This window comes from Chenopodium album, chromosome 16 (genome assembly GCF_948465745.1).
Source record: "Chenopodium album chromosome 16, dcCheAlbu1.1, whole genome shotgun sequence".
In the NCBI taxonomy this organism is placed as follows: Eukaryota; Viridiplantae; Streptophyta; class Magnoliopsida; order Caryophyllales; family Amaranthaceae; genus Chenopodium; species Chenopodium album.
This window is the reverse complement of record NC_137849.1, coordinates 30,163,828-30,182,068: the sequence shown is the minus strand read 5'-3', so window position 1 is coordinate 30,182,068 and position 18,241 is coordinate 30,163,828. Positions and strand designations below refer to the sequence as shown.

Below are 18,241 nucleotides of genomic sequence, written 5' to 3'. Positions count from 1 at the left end.
GCCATAATCCTTGTCGGGATACAAGGCAGCCCAGGCGATCCTCATCATAGCCTCGTTGTCGGCGGCCATCTCAACAACCAGACGGTTTTGATCCGCCTGCAGAGTTGCTCGGAAGTTATCCTGAGCTTTGGCCGCCTCTTTCTCCAACTTGGCAACCTTGCTCTTCAGGTCAGCATTCTCTAAAGAGGCACCGTGAAGCTTTTCAAGGTCTTCCTGGGCCTTCTTGAGGTCCTCCCTGAGCTTGGGGAGGTCCACCTCCGCCTGTTTCTAAGTCGCCTCGGCATCCTCAGCCCTCTTCTTGGCCGCCTGCAGATCCGCCTCCAGCTCTTAAATCTTAGCCGCCTGTGTCATTTGGGTTGCTTTAGTTTCAAGATCGTCAATTATACACGAGTACAAAGCAACATTATCGGCGTCTGTGGTGGCCTGCTTGGCCCGTCTTACCTCGTCCCGTTTGCGGGTGTAAGGACGCTTGAGCCCGTCTACCCGTAGAAGAGCCTGCAAAAGCAAACAAGGTTAGTAGTGCAGGCGGCGAAAAAACTTGGAGAAAGTTATTGAAAATTGTTCAAGTGTCTTACCTCAGCCAGGAGGGTCAGAATACGTTCAAGATTGAACGTCTCAATCCCCGGGATAGCATCCTTATCCCGTTTGCTGACAACCTCCAGCATGGCCTTGGCATGCTTCTGGACGTCTGGCCAGCGAGGAGATTGATCTGCACCATAATCAGCGTCAGAGTGAGATACTAAAGCAGCGCCTATCTGGTTTCGACCGTCTGAGGATGACGTCTGCTGGGAGTGTGATTTCACTCGCAACGGTCATCCCAGCTCAGGCGGGGATTCAAAAGGGTTCTTACCTGCAGAGCCGGCCAGACGAGAGCCGCTGGCAGGCATGGTGAACCCCCCGGTTGCAGATAGGGGGTTGGCCAAGTCAAGGCCAACAGAGCCGCTCACTCTCTCATTTCTTCCCCCTATCCGCATCTGTCTCCCGCCTGGGGCGTTGGGAGTTGCGGTGGAGGCAGCCTTTTTAGAGGATTTGCTAGGGTTAGAGACGGTGGTCTCCTCCCTATCCCGTTTGAGCTTCTTCTCAAACGTCTTATCCACCTCTCCTCCCTGAGAAAATAAGCAAGTTAATGTTAGCATTTGAAGAAAGTAAACTTTGAAAGTAAACTCGCAAAAAGAGTCAGACGTTTACTTTGGCCTTGAGTTCTCGCGCCTGGGCCTCCACCAAGTCTCGGCGGATCTGTGCAGAGGACCGTCTGGGGGTCTTCTCGTCTGGCAACATGTTCAGAGCTTCTTCTGCAAAAACAAAAAGGGGAATTGATTAGTACATCATCAAAAACGATTCCGACACAAAAGTACTACAGACGGAAATGTATTCAGGCGCATACGTCTGGTGAACATGTGCCCTAGCCCGCAGGCGGCTAGGAAGCATTCATCCCTAAGCCAGGCGCTCTTAGGGATCCAATTCTTGGGGACTTTTATTGTCTCCCCGATTGACAATGTAGCGTCTGCGAGGCCGAAGAAGTCAGCCTCGATTATTTTATCAAAGTCCTCATCCGGGATCCGGGGAAGACAGCATTTCCGACCCAGAAGGTCAGGCTTCTTATTGTATTGGCGGAGCTCAAAGTTCTCCCGCCTGGTGGGAGCCGTCATCAGGTAGAACCTGTGCTTCCAGCCATCAAATTTGGAGACCTTATCTAAGGTCATCATGTACTGAGGAAACGTGGTCAAAGTATACCACGCTCTATACCCGCCTGGACTGTGGCTAAGATAGTGCATCTTAGCAAAAGCTTCCCAGCCGGGGTGAATCCCTTGGAATTCACAGGCGGCAACATACCCCAGAATGTTTGCCCAAGAATTGGGGGTAAGTTGCCAGACTCCGAGGCCATATCCTCTCAAAATTGCCTTCACCGCCTCGTGAAGGGGGAAGCGCAGACCCGCCTTGAACGCCGCCTCGTAACAGCCGAAGTAGTCGTTGGCGTTGCATTCAGTATCTTCCCAAGAGATGGTGCCGTCTGGAGGAGGCACCCTTATTTTCCACCCGTCTCCGATTGGGTGTGCCTTTAGAAAATTCTTAAGGCCTCTTTCCATGAGGTCCCTGTCTTTCATGGAGACGTGGATTTTGAAGGGATCGTCTTTCTTGTTCCACTTCTTTCTCTCTTCTTCCTCGCTATCCTCAAGCGGAGGAAGATCATCGCTGCTTTCTGAAGAGGAGACGGCAAGGCCGCTCCCCGTCTCCTCCCCAGATTGGGAGACAGAAGCTGAGGCGGCCTCTTCACCGCCTTGGTCGCACTCGTCCAAAAACGAGTCTGGAGGAGTTAGGGGGCCACGCGGAGGGGATCTCTCCGAAGCCGTCTGGTGTTCAGAGCCAGACGTCCCTCCCTCAGGCGTTTGGCCGCCTGAGCCTTCATTTCTATAATCAGGGTCTTGTGCCGTCTGCATTGTCCGAGCCATTGTGTCCTGCACAGACGCGCAAATGGTCGGAATCCAAGCATGAGGGTGGTCCCAACACCCTGAGACGGCATTACCAGTCCTAGACTCAGCCGTCCCTGGTGAACGGCTGGATTCTACCCTAGGTTGTGACGTGTGTGTTGGTGATGAATCCATTTATTGCAAGAAATATGTACAAGCGGTAAAATGAAAAAGAGCTGAGAGAGTCAGGGACGGTACCTTTAGATTTGAGATCTGAAGGTAGACGGGTCCGCCTGTGTTGAGGAGGCTGAGTTTTCTTAAACTTGCGCTTGACTCAGACGGATGACTTCTGCTCTCTCTTTCAAGATTCGCTCTAAGTTTTCTCTGAAAATCTTTGTGAAACGTACAAAAATATGAGGGTAAACGGCTATATAAAGAGGGTAAATGAAGGGGTATTCCTGTAATTTACTCAGATGGTGAACAGTAAAATTTTGGCGGTAAAATTACCACCATTCAGAGAGTGACACATGTCACACATGCCACGCGGCGTGCCACGTCACATCTGTGAGGGGCAAATGTTTAGGGTAATTTTACCCCGCCATGTGGACCAACCAGAGGGCGACACGTGTCAGCCCTAGGATGGTCCAAAGTGGACCTATCCCTGCTTGACACGTGTCATCCCAGATATTTGGGGGAAATGACGGCCTTCAGGCCCAAATCCCGAGAAAGCCGCAATGCGGCGCAGCCCACCACTGATTAGGGTTCTGTGACCTAATCAGGGGCACAATTCCCAAGGACCCTATAAATAGGGAGATTCCCCTCTTTTGGAGGGCACGTTTTTTCATTTTATTACAAACTGTCCCTTTGATAGAGACAACTGAGCTAGAAATCCTAGCAGATCCCCACCTAAATTTCCGCACCTTTTTCTCTCCTTTCAAGTTACTAACTTGATCGTCGGAGGCGGAGCACCTACCAACTGGTGTCTCCGTTTGTCTTGCAGGTACAGGCCGCACCGGACCAGTCTTCGAGGTGTAACTCTCCCGAGGGATAAAAACACCCAAAACAGTTGTAGTTGCTGCTGATCGTGTTGTTGCTGCTATTGCTGCTACTTGTGCTGCTGTTGTTGCTGCTACTGCTACTCGTGCTATTGCTGCCTACTTAACGCTATTTATGTTGCTGCCTACTTGACGCCTTAGCTGTTACTGCCCAATCGACACCATTGTTGTTGTTGCCTTCTATACTTTTTTGGTTATTAGATCTCAGAGTTCGTAATATTGTCTGTTGTGGCTGTGCTCTTGCTGTATTATGTTAAGCTTCTGTAATTTCTAATGCTGTCCAATTGTAATTTTTATTTTTATGATGAAAGTGTACTTTTATAGGCTATAATTAATGGAAATATAATTTTTTGACACAATTGCAAATAAGATTTCAGTCTTTTTTTTTTCTTTTCTAGTAGTTGAATATCAGATTGACAGCAGGTTTGATAAATAAAAACCCAGCTATTTTAATTGTAAAAAAATATTTATTAGCAGGGGTTAATGGCATTAACCGCTGCAAATTAATGAATTGATTTGCTGCAATTGTTAACCGCAGCAAATTATTCAATTGATTTGCTGCCCTGGCGTTTGCTGCCCCTCTAAAAACGCAGCAAATAAATCATTTTCAACCGCTGCAAATAAATGTTTTTCTTGTAGTGTATTTCTTCTATCATATTAGTATCATGTTAAGGCTAAAGATCTGATTTTATTGTTTAGTGACATGCTAGGGTTTGTTATTAATCTTGTTAGTATATCATGCCTAGGATCTTGCTAATATTATTAAGCTTTATTGAGATTTTAGTGGTGATTTATATCAATGTTATTATGTTGCTATATATATATATTATTGTTATTGGTTTATCACGCCCTCTCTTGCAAGTTTAAAGGGAATTTGTATTTGTAATCATGCTTAATAAGATAATTAATAATTTGGTTTAGGCTAATATGAATATAATTCAAGTGATCGCCAATAATAGATTTGTTTGTGCATTAATATTCAACCAACATAGATAAACGGGTTTAGGATTAATATATTGATTGTATGTTAGTCAGAAAGCACACATGAATATGAGAAGAATAAAGTAGAGGCCTATTTTTAGGGCAGGTTCAATCTCTTTTAGGTTGGATTTGTACCTTCATCCCCGAATATCCAGTCATGGTTCCAAACCACTATGGAGTTAGCGATCTCATGGATCGTAAAGGGGTGTAACCTTCACCCTATGAATGGTTTACAAGTTCCTAAAACTTGTTGGCGACTCTTTTGCTCTAGCTTCCTTCCCTTTGGACGCCACCATGCTTAAGTGTATGATCACAATGGGGCTCAAGTGTGGGATGCTTGAAATATTCCCTACACCTATCAATTCCCTTAATATTCATTATAGTCTCGAAAGCTCGTAAATGAAAATAAGGGTTGTTAGTTGGCTTGAACTTAGGGATGTCATTGGCATTGAACTTCTACGGAAGAAGTTCCTTGTCCACCGACACCCCTTGTGAGCTAATCCCTTGAAATTTGTAGTCATTGGATATTTTTCTCAAGCTCTCTTCCATTTGCTCAAACTGTTGTTTTTTCGCAGGGATCGTTAACTTGAAGAACGAGGGCCTTCAACATCTCAGTTAGGTTATTCATGTTTTGCTTCAACTCATCAACTTCTTGATAGGAAGCCATTAGTACTAACGTTTTCCGGTGTCTTATGGGTTTGTCGAAGAGTAGTACTTGAACGAAGGTGTTGTCTTTGATTAAGCACCCTTCTCTCCTTGACCAAGTGATGTGGAAAAGGAAGTCATGGATACTTATTGTTAATTGTTTGACTCAAACTCAATTCAACATGCAATAGATGGGAAGAGAACATGGAAGAATGTGGGGAGTGATATGCATGGGGAAAGCATGTAGAGAGTGGAAAGATGATGTAGATGGAGAGATATGGAAAAATTAGGAATATAGTGGACCCTCAACTCAAATGACGGAAAGAACGACTCATGCATGAACCTAAGACATGGTCATGGTGACACATATACAAAGTGTGTGCTTTTGACTAGTGAGTGATAGTGATATGCTTTGACACTTGTGTTAGACCATGAGACTATGTACCTAGACACGATTAAGGACTAAATAAAACTATATCTGTTATCAAACTGATTAATTAGACTCAGTGTGAGAACTCAGGCAAAAAACTGAACCATCGCTAAAGCAACCGAAACTGTTGCAATACGGCAGGGCCATCGCGACGCGATAATGTTATCACGTCGCGATGGAAACTTACGTGTCGCGCCATAGGTCAAACCTTCACGTCGTTATTGAAACGTCATTCTGGGCCTGTTTATAGTGTTTCTACCTTAAAAGGACAAGCCTATGGTCGTACTAAGTCAGGTTTAGTCAATTTATTAGGTTTTAATTAATTAAATAATTAATTAATTAAGCAAATTTCTTTATAGTCATTAATTAGTTTATTTAGACTTATACACAAGTCAAACAAACGGTTAGTGTAAACACATATAGATATGCACAAGCAAGAATGCACAAGTAGTCAAATAGGCACAATATGATGCAATGAGTTTGCAACCTAACCAAGGCTCTAGTTCTCTAAAATTCAAGGATAAGGGTTAGTCAACAGAGGGTCCATGGTTATGAGTCTGGATGCATCGCGCGAAAGCCTTACCTTTGGAAGGGTTGGCACGTATGGATGGGACCCTCCAAGTTAAACTTGTTTTCATGGTTTGGTGAATTCACAAACTCGGATATATCCGTCGTTGCAATGAGCATTCAACCGAGTAGATGGAGCGTGAAATTCCCAGAGGGTTATGGCCATATGTAGAACACATATGGGTTGAGAAAAAAGGGAAAAACTCAAACAGGAAGTAAAATCGAGTAAACAGTACTAGAACTGGTCAAAGCAAGAAGGCAGTGTTCTGGCTCGGTATTGGAAGAACTTGGCACGAGACAACAGAGACCATCGCGAGACGATATCCCTGTCACGCCGCGATATTGCTATCGCACCGCGATAGAGCCATCGCATTACAATGGGCACAGTTTTCTCAACGCCAATTCCTACATACCTCAACATCTCTCTGTTTTCTTAGAATTTTCCAGTTTTCGCAGCGTTTTTTCGATTCTAGTTGTGAAAGATATTTTCCAAATTTCCTACGTGTAAAAATCCTATGTTTTTGACACATTGTGGATGGTCTATCCAATGCGGACCTTTTTATGCTTATGCCAATAATGTCAATCAAAATTACGCACATGAATGCTTAGAACTTTTCGAGTCTCATCCACTCATTCTAAATTATTGCTAAAATAAATTTTAGGAATTAAAATAGAAATCCTCCCCAGCGGAGTCGCCAAAAACTGTAGGGAATATTTCAAGCATCCCACACTTGAGCCCCACTATGATCATACACTTAAGTATGGTGGCGTCCAAAGGGAAGGAAGTTAGAGCAAAAGAATCGCCAACAAGTTTTAGGAACTTGTAAACCATTCACAGGGTGAAGGTTACACCCTTCACGATCCATGAGAGCGCTAACTCCATAGTGGTCTGGAACCATGACTGGATATTCGGGGACGAAGGTACAAATCCAACCTAAAAGAGATTGCACCTGCACTAAATAGGCCTCTACTTTATTCTTCGCATATTCATGTGCACTTTCTGACTAACATACAATCAATATATTAACCCCAAACCTGTTTAATCTATGTTGGTTGATTATTAATGCAAACATAAAACTATTATTGGCGATCACTTGAATTAAAATCATATTAGCCTAAATAAAATTATTAATTATCTTATTAAGCGTAATTTCAAGTACAAATTCCCTTTAAACCTGCAAGAGAGGGCGTGATCAAGCAATAACAACAATATATATCAAGCAACATATAATTATTTGCACAACAAATCATCATCATAATAATCTCAATAAAGCATAATAATATTAGCAAGACCCTAGGCATGATACTAACAAGATTAATAACAAACCCTAGCATGTCACTAAACATCAAAGATTAAAGCTTTATCCCTAACATGATACAAGAAATAGGAAGCAACCTAATCAGAATACTAGAAAGCAATCAACAACATCCTAACATGATACTAGGATAGACTCCTCGTAGCGCGATGGTGCGGCTACGATAAAACAGCTATATGGAGTCCTTCCCCTAATATGATTGGACGACTAGACTCCGTGTTTATCATTAATTTAAGACCAGTTTATCATTAAAATATTTGTTTTATTCTAAATTAAATTCATTATCTTTTCTAAATAAAATAAAAATATAATTATCAATCCTAATTCAATTAGAACTTAAAATAACTTTCTAGATTATTCTAGAAAATTAAAGTAATTCCTAATAACTTTAGGAATGACAATTAATGAGCCCTTCACTTGATTATTGGGTCGTATAAAATCATTTTGGGCCCAATTTTGTATTTTGGCCATAACTTCCTCATTATTCATCGAAATTGGGCTTATAATATATCGTTGGAAAGCTCTTTTCGAGCCCCATCCAACTACACTATTATTGGACCCATATCTTGGACAAAAATAATTTGGATCGGATATTTTTCATAAATAGGATACGAAAAGAAATAGTTTTGAAAACAAAAAGAAGTATTTTTATTAAAACTAGTGCATCACGAGACTCTTTCACATTTCACCTCGTTCGATAATCAATGACGTGAAAGATATTCATCAGCGGGTCTTGTTTTTGGGGTGACACAATTAGGTGTCTACAATGTTGAACCCATTTGATGTTGTTGCTGCTAAAAACTCATCATCCTTAGGAACTTGGTGAGGCTTTGCATTGTCTCATTGAACGAATACATTTTTTGCCAGACTTTCAGGCCACTTAGATTTAATTACTGGTATGACCTTTGTCAGCAACATATCTCTAATCACTTCTCTGTTTACATTATGGACTGCCTTTAATTTGTTTCCAAAGTTCATGCTGCTTTGTTTTTGCTAGATTTCTTTACTTGTTCTTTGACAGTGAATGGGAATATGCCATACTTCGCATCATGGAGTAGTTCCCCATTTATGTCATACAATGGCTTTCCAATCATTGTCATAAACATGGCCTTCAACTTGAATCTTCTTGATTTTATTGCCCTGTATGAATCTTCCTCACTTGGTAGGAGATAAAACCTCCTCTTATTAGAGTTTAGATAGAACCATTTCTCATCTATGTGAATGACATGTTCCATATCAACAAATGTGGGGTCCTCGTTACCTTGCAATTGGATTAATATGTGACAAAACCCATTTGAGTCTGGCTACTTTGTGGTTTGATGACAGTGCTGACTTGGTTGCTGCTTGTGTGTGTTCTTAGCCTTCCCTTTTTCTTCAAATTGTGAAGTGTCACATGAGAGATCTTCAATGCTACTACATAACTCCTTTCTGTTTGCCTTAAATGCAAAGGGACTGACTGCAGGAATTTATCAGAAAATTCCATTGGCTTTGGACTTGTTCTGCCAAACTTCTTTGTCCTGACATCAATCAAATTCCCTTGTGCCATCTGTTTTTTATTTTTATTTTTTATTTTTTTTTATTTTTTTTATGTCTGTGAATATTCTTGTGACAGTGGATTTATGAACATTGAATTGAACTGATAAATGTTTCATGTGCCCCCTTGGTTAGTGTCCCTCATGCATTTTAACCAACATTATTGCATCAACATTTCTCTTTTCTTTTTCATGTTGAGCTGCTTTCTTTGTGGAAATTGAGTCCCTTGTTCAGTTGGTTGTTGTATTTCTAGGGACTCTACCTCAGGTTGTGTGTTTTGCTGGCCATGTTCTCCTTCTTGGTTGTCTTGCATGTTCTCATCGTCAGATTCATAGTCCTTAATGCCTAGATCTTGCATATTTTCTTCATGATCATAGTACAATTCTGCAAGTTGTTCTTCTGTTAGTATTTGATCAAAATCGAAAAAAAGTGCTTCATCAAATTCTGCCATGTGTTGTGTCTGATTTGTTTTTCTTCAGATTCAGCTTGATGATGTAGGGGTGGCTGTTGATTTTTTTTAGAGGAGATGAAGGCTGCCCTTGGTGGATGTGTAGATAATCAAGGTTGCTAGGATATGCAGATTATGATGTGAAGATTGATGATGTGCAGCACTAATTTCAGTTTAGGGGTTTATTTTTGGGTTTTAATGGGCTAATTATGGGTATTTAGTGCTAACTTTTGAATAACAAATTCATCTTTTGAGAAAACTTGATGTTTGTAATTATTGGTGACACATTCAACGGTGTTAGATTATGGAGGCTGGTATTTATATATTTCTTAAATGCTGAATGTAGGCTTTAAATGCCTTTAAAAATTTGAATGTATGATGTTTTTCTTAAAAAAAAAAGTAGGAGAGAAAAAAATATCAACCTAAAAATTCAACCAATTCGATTTTTTGGTGAAATTTTGTTTGGGGGGGGGGGGGGGAATGTGGTCCTTCCTAAAAGCAGCAAAATTCTCCACCAAAAAATGCAGGTGGATGGGCCTACTTTCTCTCTCTAATTTCTTTAATTACTTTCCTTATCTATCTTTAATCTTTGCCCATCAAATTTTGCTTCGTGAACCGTAAAACCTCTCAAAGTTGCACATATATATTAACGGAGGTAGTATATAATGTGAGTTGAGTTTCAAATTTTGGAAATGGGACATTAAAAAAAAAAAAAAAAAAAAAATCCTACTGCTTTTAGAAAGTTCGACACTTAAAAAAAAAAGAGGGAATAACTACTATATACATATATATACCAAATGTGGCTTAGTGGTTTTGTTTGTATTTTTTTTTTGTTTGTATTTTTTTTGTTTGTATTTTTTTTTTTTTTTTTTTTGGAAATATAGTCTGTATTGATTATACTACCTGTTTCATATTTATTGCAATTTTGAGTATTATTTGTGAGAAATAAAATATTCCAAAATTTTAAGAATCATAAAACGAGGTGGTATATACCAAAAGTCTGTGGTTCTATTTACCATTCCTTTAATTTTTATTTAACTTCCTTGCCTTAATTTTTTTTCCTGTTTTTTTAAAACACAATTAATGCTTATTTAACTCCTCCTTTTTTCTATTAAAAAAAAAAAAGAAAAAAGAAAAAAAAAAAAAAAAACCTTCCTTTTTTTCACTATCGTTAATGTATTTTGTTTTTAGTCATAGTAAATCTCTAGTGCCTTTAATTTTTATTTGAAGCACCAATGCCTTTATATTTCGTTTATAATCAGAGTTGGTTTTAAGGAAGCTAGTAGCAACTTAGCAAGGGTATCAAGAGGTATCGATAGGAGGTCTGATGTAAAAGACCTTTCTCATTAGCCTTGGTATCTATTTTTTTATTTTTATTTTTATTTTTTCAAAATTTCAGATAATGCTTCTCAATCAAATATCCCAAAAAAGACTCCATAAGATATCCCACCATTCTCTACATTTTTTGACAAACTCAATGGAATAACACAAGTTTCTAAAAGACATATGCCCACCTTTCATCATATCAAGGCGAAGTGGCAAGAAGTACTAAATTTCCGTGGATGGCTACATAATAACAAAGTGTGCATCAAAGTTTCAATAGATATGAATTTGAGCCCAACATGCCCCGACCCAAACATGACTTGGCGTTTGGACTAGAATATTGGTCCGACCTGAATTGACCCGGCCAGAATTCAGGTCTACTAATGTAGACCTATCCAATTCAGAATTCAGGTCTACTAATTGACCTGATCTAAAACAATCTATTTGAACTTGATTTGACCCGAACTCGACCCGAAGTGTGACATGACCTCTAACCCGACCCGATTATTTGTTGACCAGAAATCGACTTGAAACCCGAAATGTCCCGACCCGACCCCACTCCGATTATTTATTGATCTGACCTGAAATGACCCGACTCGTACCCGACCTGAATGATGCATGTGCAAGGTCTAACTTTAGCCAATTATAGAGATCCACAGTCTGCATACGTCACTGCTGGTGTCAGAGGTGTACTAAATCAAGAAAAAAGCAAGATCACACAATCCACTTGATTTCATTACCTTATTTAGTTTGCTTTGTTGACCCATTGACTAAGCTAAGGTCATGAATGATGTACACCATCATCATATATGTTTCAATTAATGCTCTTAATTACAATAATTAGCCCCATTCTTAGAACGCCATACTCAATTATTTCTTGCTTCTCTCACTATTATGTAGCATTTGGACCCACCAATACACCTACCTCTAAAACTTTGGTCAGTATTTTTTGGCGCCATAATTCTTATAAATATCAGTGATTTTTCCTGATTTAGCATAGGTTTTTGAGTGAAGAACAAGAAATTTTTTTGAAAATTAAAGGAAATTTTGTGTGAAAATGGCTTCAGAGTCTGCAATTATCCCTCTTTTGACTCCTTATCAAATGGGTAACTTCCATCTTTCTCATAGGTGAGCTTAATTTCTTCATTTATTCATTTTGCAATTGTTACAAGTTTTATAATTTTGGAATTCGATTTATGAGACTAATTTTCATTGTTGTATGATTTTGAAGAATTATTAGTTTGGTATTTGTAAGGGTGAAATTAGTAAAATTATTTGATGAAATTAGAAGTATTAATTTTTTTTGCGTAGGAAGAGAGTAGTGAGGACATAATGTGTAAATGTGTAATGGGATGGTTTTGAATCAATTGAAAATTGTTGTTGGTAGTAATAAGATTAATAAAGTCATTTGATGAATGTGGTAAGAATTGATAACCAATACAAATATAACAATAACAAAGCCTTAGTCCTAAAAGGCTAAAATGATTTGGGGTCGGCTAACATGAATTGTCACAAGGAATGTGGTAAGAATTGATAACCAATATGTTGCCAAAATCTTATAGCATTATGCTTGTTAACTCTGAATTACATCAGTAATCATTGAAATGAAAACATTAGGATAGTTGTCTTTGAGCAATTCTATTCAAGATAGTTTGCTATAGTTGCAAGACGGAATCATTAGGGTATGGCCTCTAGTGGCTCAGATATGTGCCAAGTAGAAAGAGGGGAGGTAGTGTACCGCCTATAGTATAGTCGCGTGTATGCTCCTCTAAATAAATGTACATGGCCTGGTCTTTGCTATTTTACTCATCGACGTCATTTTCATAGAGGTTTAGGTGGAATTGACATTTTACTCATTAGTTTCTGTGTCGTCTATGGTTAGAGATCTTATTCTACCATTGGTAAGATGATCTCGTGCCACCACTTTGTTTCGCTAATAAGAATTCGAAAATGTGTAAATTCCTGTTCAATGCTTGGGTGGCAGTCTATGAGACCGTCAGGTGACTGTTGGTCTGTTTTGTTGATCTTGATTGTTTTGACTTTATTAAGATTCTCTAGCTTTGCAACATTTGAGTACTTCAATTCCTCAAGAAATTTGACATTATTTTTTTGTTTGTGTGTTTGTGTGTCGACTTTCATGATATATTGGGTCTTAGCAACAACAAAAGTGGGTTGGCTAATACTTAAGTGTGTTATGTATGATGTAAGATTTGTCATGCTTAAATGTGACAATTAAGTTAATTGTTGAAATTTTTTATTATCAGGGTTGTTTTAGCTCCATTGACCCGACAAAGATCTTATGGAAATGTTCCTCAACCACATGCAATTTTATATTACTCCCAACGGACTTCAAATGGAGGTTTGCTCATTTCTGAAGCAACAGGAGTTTCTGACACTGCTCAAGGGTACGTTTGAGGCAGCTAGCTTAAGCTCCACACTTTTTAGTGACGAGAAACAAGAAATTCTTCTCTAAGCTTCAAACCTCTTTGATTGTGCAGGTACCCAGATACGCCTGGTATATGGACAAAAGAGCAAGTTGAAGCATGGAAACCTATTGTTGATGCTGTGCATGCAAAAGGCGGTATATTTTTCTGTCAAATTTGGCATGTTGGACGAGTTTCTAATGAAGGTCATTAACTTGAATCCTACTCTTTTTTTATTATTTCAACTCTCAACATGCTAAATATAAAACTTTAGGCAATTATTGATCTTTTTCAATAGTGAAGAATTGTTAGCATATAAATGAATAGAGTGGTATTGCAAACAAAGATTTAGAGTGTTTCTGTAATTTTTTACAATTAGGTTGAATTTACAATCACTCTCTCAAGTTAGGTGGGTTCATATATATATATATATAATAATAATAATAATAATAATAATAATAATAATATATATATATAATAATAATAATAATAATAATAATAATAATATATTATTATTATTATTTTATTTTATTTTATTTTATTGTAAATTAGTTTAAAAAAATATTTCTCTTATTTTCATTATCAAAAAGGGACTTACTAACCATGAGTATTAAATATTTATATTCATTTTACTTGTATCTTAGTCTAAATTAATTGAATTTCATATTTAGGCTGTATTGTCATTGATTGGACATTTTATTTCAATTCAATTTTCTTTAAGTTGACTGTTCTCTGGTTGGTTTCTGATTACTTTTACTTGTGCTTCATATTTTTGTTTTATTGTGTATTCAGTATTCACTTAGTTGGCTCCATTTTTACTCCTTTTTCTTGATTTTCCCTAGCTTTTTCTAACTCAAGTTTGCTTTCCAGGTTTCCAGCCAAATGGCCAAGCTCCAATCTCTTGCACAGATAAGGCTTTAACACCAACAGTTCGGGCCAATGGTATAGATGTTGCAGAATTTTCAACCCCAAGGCGATTAACAACAGATGAGATACCTTTAGTTGTGAATGATTTCAGACTTGCTGCTAGGAATGCCATAGAAGCTGGTAAGTTTTTGCTCAACACGAGAATATTTGGTGGGAGATAGTTACTTTGAGTGTGTGCTCTAATCATGACAAGATGGTAGCATTTAATCATCACTTTTACCATCGAATTCTTATTACCATCTTTATTATTATTTATATTTTTATATGTCTATCCTTATTTGAGTGATGACAAAATGCTTACAAAACCAGCCAAATATAACTCAAGCCTTTTTTTATAGCTTTGTGAATTTCCATGATGAGGCCTCCGCAGCCTAACAAGGTGTAAGTCTTGGAAGGGGAACAGGCACAAGGATGAACATACTTAGGATTTCTATTGTGTTTTGATTGAGTTATTATTTAATAAGTATATACACTATTAGTTTGACACAAGGCATTGTTTTCTCACCTAATATTATTTGTCTAGATTAAAACTTATAATACAAATTTCTCTCATTAAAGATGATAAGTTCTTTCCAGTTTCCAATGTCATGTCAATATGGCATACACAAAGAGTCAAAGACTTAGTTGATTGCATGGTTTGAGGTGTGTGTGGGGAAGGAATGTATAACAAGAAAGAAATTTTGTATGTTGGAGTAACTTTCTTTGTTTTCACTCCCATATTTGATAGGAAATTTTGACTTTTACCAACAAAAAAATCAAAAAATTGTTTTTTACCACCAAATCTTTTAAAAGTTTTATTTTACCACAAAAAAAAATTAAAAAATTGTTTTTTACCACCTGTCGTAAAAAACCCAACGGAATTTTTTAAATTCTTCGATTTTCGTGCCAAAGACATGGTATTTAAGGGTTTTAGGGGGCAACTCGGTCCTTTAGATCCAATTTGAGGTCAGAATTGACAAAAAATGATCAGAAATGCTTCCTTTTGCGTGTTTAAAAATACCTCGATTTGCGTGAAACACGCAAAACGAGGCATTTTCGATCATTTTTTATCTTTCAAATGCCCCCCAAACCTATGAAAAACATGTTTTGCGCACGAAAATCAAAGAATTTTCTTTAAACCATTAGATTTAACGGTTTTCTTGACAGTAGGTGGCAAAAAACTATTTTTAGAAATTTTTTGTGGTGGTAAAATCAAACTTATAAAAGTTTTGGTGGTAAAAAACAATTTTTGATTTTTTTGGTGGTAAAAGTAAAAAAAATCCTATTTGATATACATTGATGTTTTGGATGTGAAGTGAGTCAACGTTGTGTGCTTGTAAGAGCATACTATCTGTGTATATGGTTTGTGTAAGCTTGGTCTTATAAGATGTTGACTACTAATTTTGGTCCATGCATTTAGATTTGAGTGCCCCACAACTCTTTACACGATGTCTTTAAAATAGCAATAAACACTTTATAAAAAGGTGGAATAACACCTCTATGTGATTGTCAATGTGCATGGTTGTCAATGAGGTCTTGATCATTTGAAAGACCATCTTTAAGACTTTTACCAAGCCTAATACGAGAAATAAGTTTCATTCTTCTAAAAGGTATGATTGTATGTTTTCTGTATCTCATGATTACCTAATATACCTAAAACTAATCTTTATAGGTTTTGATGGTATTGAAATCCATGGTGCTAATGGATACCTTATTGACCAATTTTTGAAAGACCAAGTAAATGACCGAACAGATAATTATGGTGGATCTATAGAAAACCGTTGTAGATTTGCTCTAGATGTAGTTGAAGCAGTAGTGAAGGAGATTGGTGCAGGCAGGGTTGGGTTTCGAATGTCTCCCTTTGCTGATTATATGGAATCAGGAGACTCAAATCCTGACGCTTTGGGCCTACATATGGCTAAAGCCCTGAACAAGTTTGGAATCCTTTATTGCCATGTAATCGAACCTAGGTTGACTACTGTCGGCGAGATAAAGGAATGTCCACATAGTTTACTGCCCATGAGGAAGGCTTTCAATGGTACTTTCATTGCCGCTGGAGGTTATAAGAAGGATGACGGAAATAAGGCTGTGATGAAGGATTACACTGATCTTGTAGCTTATGGTCGTTTGTTTCTGGCTAATCCAGATTTGCCCAAAAGACTTGAGCTTAATGCACCTCTGAATAAGTATCACAGAGATACGTTTTACATTTCTGATCCTGTTGTTGGATACACGGACTATCCATTCCTTACAGTTGCAATGTAGTCCACACCAAAATTTACAGCTATGTTGTTTCTGGTCAATTTAAGCTTAATTTGGCTCTGAATAAGTATCACAGAGATACATTATACATGTCTGATCGTGTTGTTGGCTACATTGATTATTGATTCATTGAGATGCAATGTAGTCCAGACACCTAAATCTACAATTGTGTTTTTTTTCCCCCACTGAATTTGTGAAAGGTATAATCACTTGTTTGTACGATTGTTAGGTTCAAAGAGAGCCACAAAGTGTATAATATGATGTAGATGGGACTTGTCTGCAAGAACGCAGCATCACGTTGATTATATTCTAATAATATATCCTCCAAGAATATTACAATCAACATACGTATCTTTGATGTATGGATATACGAGTATCATAGTAGTAGAGCTCACTTAATATGTAGTTTTATAATTGTGGTTACTGATACATTATTCCCTATATTTTGTTTGTATTTTTGTTAGTAAAAAGTTTTCGAGTTAAAAGTAAATAAGTTGTATACTGCGTATGTTGTTAATTGATTCTTAAGCCCATTGGTGCGTTGGATATGAATTTTGTGTCCATGCCAACTTGTTAGAGCATACAAACCTATGGATCTGGTTTGTTAATCTGTTTGGCTTTGTTAGATTGTTGTTTTTGTTGTTGGTCCATGCATCTTGATTTGAGATCTTGATTCTACTATATTTTAATTATCACAAAATACAAGTGAGGGTCTTGAGGGATTTAGGATGGCAAAACTATGGTGGAATAGCATTCCTGTGTCAAATGAACATGGTTGCAAGTTTGCAACGACCTTCAATAAAGTGTTTTTACATTTAAAATTTTCACTCTTCTAGAGAGTTGATCTTCAGATTGTTGTGCCTCATGCTTACCTAATTATCGTGTAAAATTTTCTTATTTAGGGTTTGATGGTGTTGAAATCCATGGAGCTCATGGCTACCTCATTGATCAATTTATGAAGGACCAAGTTAATGACCGAACAGATCATTATGGTGGATCTCTACAGAATCGTTGTAGATTTGCTCTAGAAATTGTTGAAGCAGTTGTGAAGGAGATTGGTGCAAATAGAGTTGGGATTCGTATTTCTCCTTTTGCCAATTACATGGAATCAGGTGACTCAAATCCAGAAGCTATAGGCCTTTACATGGCAGAATCTCTCAGCAAGCATGGAATCCTCTATTGCCATGCAGTCGAACCTAGGATGATAACTGTTGGTGAGAAGAAGGAATGTCCTCATAGTTTACTACCTATGAAGAAAGCATTCAATGGTACTTTTATTGTTGCTGGAGGTTATGACAGGGAAGATGGTAACAAGGCTGTGATGAAGGGTTATGCTGATCTTGTAGCTTATGGTCGCTTGTTTCTGGCCAATCCTGATTTGCCTAGAAGATTTGAGCTTAATGCACCTCTGAATAAGTATATCAGAGAAACCTTTTACATCTCTGATCCTGTTGTTGGCTACACAGATTATCCGTTCCTTGAAGATGCCAAGTAGCCCTGATAGCAAAATCTGTAATTATGTCTATTCTTCAACCAATTTGTGGAAATTACAGTACTGCAGTTACTTCTTTGTACCATTTATTTGTTCACAGAGCTACAGAAGGCAATATGATATTGATGAAAACTTGTCTGCAAGTGTGCAGTATCATATTGATCACGTTCCATTTCTATGTCCCATTACAATATAAATATATTACTGCAGCATGGCTATGGCGGTAAAATATACATTTTGTTCATTTCTCGATCATTTATATGAATGCAGCAATACATTATTATTAGTTTCATTCATACTTATACTATAGAGTGTTTGCAGGTTATAAAGCAAATCTTCATGCTGTGTGTTTTCACTATCAGAGGTAGGAATTGAAAATTTAGTTTGAGGTGAGACTATCTCAGACTAACTTATTGTGAAATACTGAAAGCAAGTCAACAGTCTCAAAATCA

At 37.8% G+C, this 18,241-nt stretch overlaps 1 protein-coding gene across 2 annotated transcripts; it reads left to right on the top strand.

Moving 5' to 3' along the window:
• Nucleotides 1-11,676: 11,676 nt before the first annotated feature.
• On the top strand, nt 11,677-18,081 carry LOC145586353 (putative 12-oxophytodienoate reductase 11). 2 transcript variants are annotated; one of them, XM_081643162.1, is made up of 5 exons: nt 11,677-11,834; nt 12,971-13,111; nt 13,205-13,335; nt 14,000-14,176; nt 17,200-18,081. In XM_081643162.1, the coding sequence occupies exons 1-5, from the start codon at nt 11,764-11,766 to the stop codon at nt 17,790-17,792; spliced, it is 1,113 nt and encodes a 370-aa protein (XP_081499288.1). In that variant the 5' UTR covers nt 11,677-11,763; the 3' UTR covers nt 17,793-18,081. The 2 variants fall into 2 exon arrangements, with proteins under 2 accessions (XP_081499288.1, XP_081499287.1); XM_081643161.1 differs by lacking the exon at nt 17,200-18,081 and adding an exon at nt 15,708-16,635.
• The last annotated feature ends 160 nt before the right edge of the window (nt 18,082-18,241 follow it).

What these genes read in the sequence shown, in the direction of transcription:
- LOC145586353 (XM_081643162.1), top strand. Translation starts at nt 11,764, where the DNA reads ATGGCTTCAGAGTCTGCAATTATCCCTCTTTTGACTCCTTATCAAATG. An exon ending in AACTTCCATCTTTCTCATAG is followed by an intron (nt 11,835 to 12,970) that starts GTGAGCTTAATT and finishes TTTTATTATCAG; the next exon opens with GGTTGTTTTAGCTCCATTGA. An exon ending in GTTTCTGACACTGCTCAAGG is followed by an intron (nt 13,112 to 13,204) that starts GTACGTTTGAGG and finishes TTGATTGTGCAG; the next exon opens with GTACCCAGATACGCCTGGTA.